We start from the raw sequence: 9,397 nt of genomic DNA on the forward strand, positions 1-9,397 counted from the left end.
GGTTCCCAGAACTTGTGATGGGTCCCAACTCATGAGGGGTCCCCTAACTCTTTTTGAGGGGGTCCCATAATCGGAGGGGTCCCTGAACCTTGAGGGGTCCCAACCCCCCCAGAACTTTTGAGGGGTCCCAGAATCGTGGAGGGTCCCAGAGCTTTTGATGGGTCCGCAGAATTGTGAGGGTCCCAAAATATGAGGGGTCCCCAGAACTCGGGGGGTTCCCCGTCCCTCTCGCTGTCCCTGTCCCTGTCCCTCTGCTGTCCCTGTCCCTGTCCCTCTCCCCTCCCTTCCCCTCTCTCCCTGTTCCCCTCCCCAATCCCACAGGAGCAGCCCCAGCCCCCCCTCCCCTCCCCCCCCCCCCGGGGCTGGAATCCGGCAGATCAATCAATAAAAAAATCAAAAATTAATTCAAAACAGAAACCAAGCACTAAAAAAGCCAAGCAGAAAAAACAAACCAACCCCACAAAAATCTCCAAAAACCGCGGAATCCCTTTGGATTTTGGGGAGCTCCGTGCAGATCCCAATCCCCAGCACGGGGAGGAGCAAGGAAAACCCCAAACCTACAAAAGCAGAGACCCCAGGAAGAACCTGTCCTTTTCTTTTCTTTAATTCTAATTCTAATTCTGATTCTGATTCTAATTCTGATTCTCCCTTGATTTTATCCCGATGTTCTGTGGGGTGGGAATGTCGGGCTGGGATCTTTGCCTTCAGTGAGAAACCAAAGGATAAAACCCCAACCCCTTCCCACGGCACCCACGGGGCTTCCTCAGTTCAGCTTTTTTCTGGATTTTTTGTCCTTTTCTTTCCCTTTTTTCCCTCCCTTTTTTCTTCCTTTCTTTCTTTTTCTCCAAGGACACAAGGAGCTCTTCATCCTCTTCTCCTGGCTGGAATTTTTCTGGGCTCGGCAGTGAAAGGAGATGTATTAAAAAAACCAACAAAAAATTCACAAAACTTGTTTAAAATGATAATAAAAAAAGCCGAGGTTCACCCAAAACATCGAGGGGAGCTCCGGGGCTGCCCAAAAATCCTTGGAATTGTGGGGTGAGGCTGGAGGGGATGGGGGGAAAACGTCTCTAAGGCATCTGTAGCAACTCTGTGTCTTTAATATCCTCCGTGTCAATGCTGCACCTCTGTATTTTATGCACATAAATGTTCCTTTGATGCCGACAGGACAAAAAAAAAAAGATAAAAACATTAAAAAAAATATATAAATAAATATACAAAAAAAAAAAAAAAAAAACACCTCATCATCACCTGTCAGGTACAGCCAACTCCTCCTTGTGCTGGTCCGTGTCTCGTCCCGGGCCTCGTCCTCCTCTTCTCCTTCAGGGGGACAAAAAGATGGGGAGGGAGGGGTTAAAAAAAGAACAACAAAAAAAAAAAAAAAAATTAAAAAAAAAAGGAAAATAGCCTTACTCGACCCAGTCGTTATCGATATTGTTCTCTGTCAACTTGAAAATAAATAAATAAAGGAAAACTTCGCATGGAAAGTTTTGGTTGTGGTGATTTTGGGGGATTTTTGGGGGGTCCTGCTGCTCCTCCCGAGCCTGCTCCTTCCTCCTGCTCCTTTTTTTGCCTTTTCTCAGCCCAATTCCTCACGGTTTGCACAAAACTGGAGGGGATTTGGAGCTCTGGGTTGGTTTGGGGGAATTTTGGGGGTTCTGCCCCAGAATGAGGGGGGAGGAGAGGACGGAGGGGTCTGGACAGCCCTGAGGGTCCCAGAACTTTGAGGGGTCCCAAAATCTTGAGGGGGTCCCAAAACCTTGAGGGGGTCCCAGAATCTTGGGGGGGTCCCAGAATCTTGGGGGGTCCTGAAGCCCCCCAAGGGTCCCAGAACCTTGAGGGGTCCCGAAATCTTGGGGGGGTCCCAGAATCTTGGGGGGTCCCAGAATATTTAGGGATCCCAGAATCCTGAAGGGTCCTGAACCCCCCAAGGGTCCCAGAACTTTGAGGGGTCCCAAAATCATGAGGGGTCCCAGAACTTTGAGGGGTCCCAGAATCGTGAGGGGTCCCTGAACCTTGAGGGGTCCCAGACCCCCCCAGAACTTTGAGGGGTCCCAGAATCGTGAGGGGTCCCAGAGCTTTGAGGGGTCGCAGAATTGTGAGGGGTCCCAAAATCATGAGGGGTCCCAGAACTTCGGGGGGGTCCCCGTCCCTCTCCGGACCCCCTGGGGCAAAGCCCACCCCCGGCAGCCCCGGGAGGGGCGCTCCCCGTTGCTCCCGGTCGGTCCCGGTTGGATCCCGCTCCCGGTGCAGCCGCAGCCCCGTCCCGCACTCCATTTCCCATCGTGCCCTGCGCACCCTCCGACTACAACTCCCATCATCCCTCGCTCGGGAGGTGTCGCCCCGCCCCGCCCCGTGACGTACCCGGCGCTATGGCGACGCGGTGACGTCACGGGGTGAGAGGTCAGGGCGGCGGCGGCGCCGCGTCCCGGCCCGGTCCCGGTTCCGGCCCGGCCCCGGTCCCGGCCCGGTCATGGCGGCCCGGCGGCTCCGCGGCGCCCTCCAGCTCGGGGCGCGGCAGCGGCTGCGGGCCGCGGCGGCCCCGCCCGGCAGGTGAGCGGCGGCGGCGGCGGCCGCGGCCCCGGGGCGGGCGGGGCCCGGAGGTCACACCGGCCCCGGGGGCACCGGAGCGGGCCCGGGGCGGCGATCGTGCTGCGGGGGCTCCTTCGGGCCTGCCCGCGCTCCCGATCCCTGCAGGGTGGGATGGTCCGGGGGCACCTTGGCGGAACCGGGGGGTCCCGGTGGGGCCGGCCCGGGGGTCCCGGCGGGGCCCAGTCCCGGTTCCACCGGCCGCTGGGCGGGGAGCACGGGCTGGGAGGGGCTGACCTTGGCGCGAACCCCGCGTGGGGACACCGGGAGCCAGCCGGTGCCACCGGTACCGGGGGAACCGAGCCCCGGTGGGTCGTGCGCCGGTGTCACCGGGCGAGGCGACAGTCCCGGTGTCACCGGGATGTGTCCCCACGGCGGTGACCTCTGCTCGGGGACAGCGGGGACACGAGCGGGACCGACCCCCCCGGTGGCTCCGGTGGGAACGATTCCCAAATTCCGCTGGGAAGGGCGGGATCTCCCCCGGGAGCGACACCGGGGGTGGCACCGGGCACTTGTCCCCGCCGGGATTAGGTGTCCCCAGGTCGGGTTTCCCGGCCTTCCTCCTCCTCCTCCTCCCCTGCCAGCCGCAGCGCTGCCATCGGCCCCGGGACCGGCCGCGGGCACCGGCAGCAGCACCGGGAGGGACCCGGAGGGGCCGGGAAGGGACCTGGGATGGTCTGAGGGGGTTTGGGAAGGTCTGGAAGGGATTTGGAAGTTCGGGAAGGGACCTGGGCACATCTGGAGAGAGCCTGAGCTGCTCAGGAAGGAGCTTGGGGTGGTCAGGAAGGGACCTGGGATGGTGGGAAGGGGTTTGGGATGGTCTGGAAGGGACCCAAGGCTGTCTGGAAGGGACCTGGGATGGTTTGGAAGGGACCTGGAAGTTCAGGAAGGGACCTGGGCAAATCTGGAGAGAGCCTGAGCTGCTCAGGAAGGGGCCTGGGATGGTCTGGAAGGAGCTTGGGGTTGTGTGAGGGGGTTTGGGATGGTCTGGAAGGGACCTGGGGTGATCTGGAAGGGGTTTGGGATGGTCTGAAGGGGTTTGGGAAGGTCTGGAAGGGATTTGAAAGTTTAGGAAGGGACCTGGGCACATCTGGAGAGAGCCTGAGCTGCTCAGGAAGGGGCCTGGGGTGGTCAGGAAGGGACCTGGGATGGTGGGAAGGGGTTTGGGATGGTCGGAAAGAGACCTGGAGCTCTCTGGAAGGGACCTGGGATGGTCTGAGGGGGTTTGGAGAGATCTGGAAGGGACCCAAGGCTGGCTGGAAGGGGTTTGGGATGGTCTGAGGGGGTTTGGGATGGTCAGAAAGGGACCCAAGGCTGTCTGGAAGGGGTTTGGGATGGTCTGGAAGCGATCTGAAAGTTCAGGAAGGGACCTGGGCACATCTGGAAAGAGCCTGAACTGCTCAAGAAGGGGCTCGGGATGGTCTGGAAGGAGCTTGGGGTTGTGTGAGGGGGTTTGGGATGGTCTGGAAGGGACCTGGGCAAGTTTGGAAAGGGCCTGAGCTGGTCAGGAAGGGACCTGGGATGGTCTGAAGGGGTTTGGAAAGGTCTGGAAGGGACCTGGAAGTTCAGGAAGGGACCTGGGCCAGCCCAGAAAGGACCAGGGGAGGACTGGAAGGATCTGAGCTGATTGAGAAGGGACCCAGGCCAGGTGGGAATGGGCTTGGGATGGTCTGGAGGGGACCTGGGAAGCTCTGGAAGGATTTGGGAAGCTCTGGAAGGAACCTGGGAAGCCTGGGAGGCATTTGGGAAACCCTAGAAAGGATTTGGGAAGCCCTGGAGGGATTTTGGAAACCAAAGAAAGGATTTGGGAAGCCCTAGAAAGGATTTGGGAAGCCCTAGAAAGGATTTGGGAAACCCTAGAAAGGATTTGGGAAGCCCTAGAGGATTTTGGAACCAAAGAAAGGATTTGGGAAGCCCTAGAAAGGATTTGGGAAACCCTAGAAAGGATTTGGGAAGCCCTGGAGGGATTTTGGAAACCAAAGAAAGGATTTGGGAAGCCCTAGAAAGGATTTGGGAAGCCCTGGAGGGATTTGGGAAGCTCTGGAGGGGCCTGTGAGGCACTGGAAGGGACCTGGGAAGCTCTGGAGGGATTTGGGGAGCTCGGGAAGGGCTCTTGTCCACCAGGAAGGGCCCCAAAGCCCCGAGGTGCTCCCGGGGCTGCCGGTGACACCCGGTGCCACTGGTGACACCCACTGAGTGACACCCAGTGACAGCTGGTGACAGCCAGTGACCATTGGTGACCACTGATGACAGCCAGTGCCACCAGTGACAGCTGGTGACCGCCAGTGCTGCCAGTGACACCCGGTGAATGCTGATGCTGCCAGTACCAGCCAGTGACCCCCAGTGACACCCGGTGACCACCAGTGCTGCCAGTGACATCCAGTGACCACTGGTGACAGCCGGTGCCAGTGGTGCCGGTGACAGCTGGTGCCAACCAGTGACAGCTGGTGACCGGTAGTGCTGCCAGTGACACCCGGTGCTGCTGGTGCCACTGGTGCCACTGGTGCCAGTGTCACCTGGTGTGGCCGGTGCCAGCCGGTGCTGCGGCTGCCAGCCGGTGTCACCTGGTGTGGCTGGTGCCAGCCGGTGCTGCGGGTGCCAGCCGGTGTCACCTGGTGTGGCCGGTGCCAGCCGGTGCTGCCCGTGCCACTGGTGCCAGCCGGTGTCCCCATGTCCCCGCAGGCACACGGCCCCCTGCGGGCTCCGTCTCTGGCGGCCGGGCCGGCCGGGCCCCCTGGCCTGGGAGCCCCGAGCGCCGCCCAGCCGGGGCTTCCTCAGCCTCAGCAACAAACGCAAGGAGTACTCGGAGAGACGGATCATCGGGTGGGTGCCACGGGCAGCACGGCCTGAGACTGAGACTGAGACTGAGACTGAGACTGAGACTGAGCCCAGCCCTGAGCCCGAGCCCAGCCCCAAACCCAACCCTGAGCCTGAGCCCGGCCCTGAGCCTGAGCCCAGCTCCAAACCCAGCCCTGAGCCCGAGCCCAGCCCCAAACCCAGCCCTGAGCCTGAGCCCAGCCCTGAGCCTGAGCCCAGCTCCAAACCCAGCCCTGAGCCTGAGCCCAGCCCAGAGCCTGAGCCCAGCCCCAAACCCAGCCCTGAGCCTGAGCCCAGCCCTGAGCCTGAGCCCAGCCCTGAGCCTGAGCCTGAGCCCAGCCCTGAGCCTGAGCCCAGCCCTGAGCCTGAGCCCGGCCCTGAGCCTGAGCCTGAGCCTGAGCCCAGCCCTGAGCCTGAGCCCAGCCCTGAGCCTGAGCCCAGCTCCAAACCCAGCCCTGAGCCTGAGCCCAGCCCTGAGCCTGAGCCCAGCTCCAAACCCAGCCCTGAGCCTGAGCCCAGCCCCAAACCCAACCCTGAGCCTGAGCCTGAGCCCAGCTCCAAACCCAACCCTGACCCCAACACGAGCCCCAGTCCTGACCCCAACCCTGAGCCTTGACCCCAGCCCCACCCCTGATCCCAATCCCAGCCTCAGCGCCAACCCCAATCCCAACTCCAGCCCTGATCCCAACCCCAGTCTCAACTCCAGCCCTGATCCCAACCCCAATCCCAACTCCAGCCCTGATCCCAACCCCAATCCCAACTCCAGCCCTGATCCCAACCCCAACTGTGGCCTCGGCCCTGACCCCAATCCCAACCCCAGTCTCAACCCCACAATCCTGACCCCAATCCCAGCCCAAACTCAGACCCCAGCCCCAGCCCTGACCCAACCCCAATCCCAAACCCAGTCCTGACCCCAACCCCAACTGTGGCCTCAGCCCTGACCCCAATCCCGGCTCCAACCTCAGCTCCAATCCCAACCCCGGCCACAACCCCGACCCCAGCCTGAACTCAGGCCCCAGCCCCAGCCATGATCCAATCCCAGCCCAGTCCCAACCCCAGCCCCAATTCCAAACCCAACTCTGACCCCAATCCAGCCCCAACCCCAACTCTGACCTCAATCCCAGCCCCAACCCCAGCCCCAACTCTAACCCCAATCCCAGCCTAGTCCCAATCCCAGCCCCAATCCCAACCCCAACTCTGACCCCAATCCCAGCCCCATCCCCAATCATGGCCCCAGCCCAATCCCAGCCCAATCCAGCCCCAGTCCCAACCAGCCCCTCCCTGTCCCAGGTACTCCATGCAGGAGATGTACGACGTGGTGGCCAACGTGGAGGATTACAAGAACTTCGTGCCCTGGTGCAAGAAGTCCGTGGTGGTGTCGCGGCGCCAGGGCCACGTCAAGGCGCAGCTGGAGGTGGGGTTCCCACCCGTGCTGGAGCGCTACACCTCCATCGTCACCCTGGTGCGGCCTCACCTGGTCAAGGTGAGCTGGGGAGGGGCTGGGGCAGCAGGAGGAGGCTCTGGAGAAGCCCTGAGGGAGACGGGAAGGGGCTCAGCCTGGAGGGAAGGAGGAACAGGAGGGGAATTTTCACCCCACAACTCCCTGGTGGGAGAGCAGGGTCAGGATCTGCTCCAGGGAACAGCAGGAGGAGAAGGAACAGCCCCAAATTCCTCCAGGAGAGTCAGGAACAGCCCCAGATTCCTGCAGGAGAGGCTCAGGATGGACACCAGGAGGAATAAAAGGTGCTCAGGCTTTGGAACTGCCTGGAGAAAAGGAGGAACAGGGGGGGATTTCCACCCCACAACTCCCTGATGGGAGAGCAGGGTCAGGATCTGCTCCAGGGAACAGCAGGAGGAGAAGGAACAGCCCCAGATTCCTCCAGAGAAGAGAGTCAGGAACAGCCCCAAATTCCTCCAGGAGAGTCAGGAACAGCCCCAAATTTCTCCAGGAGAGTCAGGAACAGCCCCAAATTTCTCCAGGAGAGTCAGGAACACCCCAAATTCCTCCAGAAGTTCAGGAGGACATGAGGAGGAATAAAAGGTGCTCAGGCTTTGGAACTGCCTGGAGAAAAGGAGGCTCAGGGGAAATTTCCACCCCACAACTCCCTGATGGGAGAGCAGGGTCAGGATCTGCTCCCAGGGAAGAACAGGAGAAGGGAAACAGCCTCAGTTTGTTCCAGGGGAGTTCAGGTTGGAATTTCCCCACGGAAAGGGCTCCCAGGCACTGGAAGTGCCCAGGGAAGTTTGGAGGTGTCCAGGATGTGGCACTGGGGGATCCAGGAGGGTTTTCCATGCTCGAGGATGATCCCTGAGCTCCCCTTTTCCCTCCCCAGGCCGTCTGCACCGACGGGCGCCTCTTCAACCACCTGGAGACCAACTGGCGCTTCAGCCCCGGCATCCCCGGCTACCCCCGCACCAGCACCGTGGATTTCTCGGTACGACCCCGCCCCGGAACCCCCGGGGGAAGGCGGGGCTCACCCACCCGGCCTCACCTCCTCCTCCTCTTCCTCCTCCTCCTCCTCCTCCTGCCCAGATCTCCTTCGAGTTCCGCTCCCTGCTGCACTCCCAGCTGGCCACCGTGTTCTTCGACGAGGTGGTCAAGCAGATGGTGGCCGCCTTCGAGCGCCGAGCGGCCAAAAACTTCGGGCCCGAGACGCGCATCCCGCGGGAGCTGATGTTCCACGAGGTGCACCAGACGTGAGGGCGGCCGGGCCGGGCACCCCCGGACTGTGCCGGGCCCGCCCCGAGCCCGACCCCCCAAAAATATTTATTCAACAAGTGCGTTTCCTCCGCTGCTGTTGCCTCAACGCCCCCCGGGGCTGCCGTGAGCCCCCCCCCAACCCAGGAGCTGATTTTGCAGCTGATTTGGGGTTTTAAGTTTTGGTTTAGTTCTTTTTTTTTTTTTTTTTTAACCCTTTTTTTGGTTCTTTTTTCAACTCCTCAGCCAGGAGGGCCCCGGTGGGGGCAGCTCCGGTTCCTGGGGCCCCGCCGTGCTCCGGGAGGAACGGGGAGGGGTTTTTTGGGGTGGGGGGGAGTTACTGGGACCCCTCCCCAATTCCTCCCCAATTCCTCCAGGAACAAAAGGGCAGGAGCCCCCCCCGAGCCGTCGCACACTTTGCACAAGCCACACGCACAGGGTGGGGAGGGGGCGGCTCCCGCTGCCCCCCCCCCGCCACCCCCCACCCCCAGCACCCTCCGCCGGGACCCCCACGGTCCCGACCCCACCCCTGTATGGGGGGGGGGGATGGGAAGGTCTCGGCTCCTCCCCCACCCACCCCCCCTTGGCCACGAAGCCCCCCCGGGGGGGTGAGGGGTCCCTGAGCCCCCCCTGGCCGTGCTGCCCGAGGAGGGAAGGGCCTGGCCGGGCCAATAAAGAGAATTTTCCAAGGGTCAGCAGCCTCCTGGTCCTCATTCAGCCATGGCAGGGGGGGTTTGGGGTGGGGGGGCTGCATGCTGGGACCCCCGGGTGGGGTGGGGTCACCAAGCCCTGCCCGGGGGTGGAGAGCCCGGGGAGGGTTTGTTAATAAAAACATTTATTTTGCATTTTTTTGTTGTTGTTTGTACAGAAGTGCCCGAGAGCTGCGAGGAGCTGGGGTGGGTTCCAGGGTGGGGGGCAATGGTGGGGGGGGGTCCCAGCTCTGGCTCCCGGGGGCTTCAGGCAGGATGGGGGGGCTGGGGGGGGGGGTCACACAAACACGGGGGCGCGGCCGGGGAGGAGTGTATCGAGTCCCTGCAGGGGGGCCCGGACACGGGGCTGGACTGAACCCCTCTCGGGGGGCTGCAGGGGGGCAGAGGGGGCTGGACCCCCCCCCAGAACCCTGCCAGGACCCCCCCCCCCTCACCCAGCCCAGCAGAGAGGGAGCCTGGGGGGAGCTCCCAGTGTGGGGAGCCCGGGGGGGGCTCCCAGTGTGCGCAGTGAGAGCTGCCAGGGTGGGGAGGGGGCACGGGAGCCCCCCCACCCCACCAGGGTGGGGCTGGAGAAGGTGGGGGG

At 62.1% G+C, this 9,397-nt stretch overlaps 1 protein-coding gene across 1 annotated transcript; it reads left to right on the forward strand.

Moving 5' to 3' along the window:
- The first annotated feature begins 2,414 nt into the window (after window positions 1-2,414).
- LOC127061208 (coenzyme Q-binding protein COQ10 homolog A, mitochondrial-like) lies at window positions 2,415-8,583 on the forward strand. The gene is made up of 5 exons (XM_050987806.1): window positions 2,415-2,553; window positions 5,272-5,412; window positions 6,697-6,889; window positions 7,740-7,841; window positions 7,940-8,583. Exons 1-5 carry the CDS (start codon window positions 2,474-2,476, stop codon window positions 8,105-8,107), a joined length of 684 nt encoding a protein of 227 aa, XP_050843763.1. The 5' UTR covers window positions 2,415-2,473; the 3' UTR covers window positions 8,108-8,583.
- Window positions 8,584-9,397: the final 814 nt, after the last annotated feature.

This window comes from Serinus canaria, unplaced genomic scaffold, assembly GCF_022539315.1.
Source record: "Serinus canaria isolate serCan28SL12 unplaced genomic scaffold, serCan2020 HiC_scaffold_258, whole genome shotgun sequence".
In the NCBI taxonomy this organism is placed as follows: domain Eukaryota; kingdom Metazoa; phylum Chordata; class Aves; order Passeriformes; family Fringillidae; genus Serinus; species Serinus canaria.

What these genes read in the sequence shown, in the direction of transcription:
- LOC127061208 (XM_050987806.1), top strand. Translation starts at nt 2,474, where the DNA reads ATGGCGGCCCGGCGGCTCCGCGGCGCCCTCCAGCTCGGGGCGCGGCAG. An exon ending in TCGGAGAGACGGATCATCGG is followed by an intron (nt 5,413 to 6,696) that starts GTGGGTGCCACG and finishes TCCCTGTCCCAG; the next exon opens with GTACTCCATGCAGGAGATGT. An exon ending in CCAGCACCGTGGATTTCTCG is followed by an intron (nt 7,842 to 7,939) that starts GTACGACCCCGC and finishes CCTCCTGCCCAG; the next exon opens with ATCTCCTTCGAGTTCCGCTC.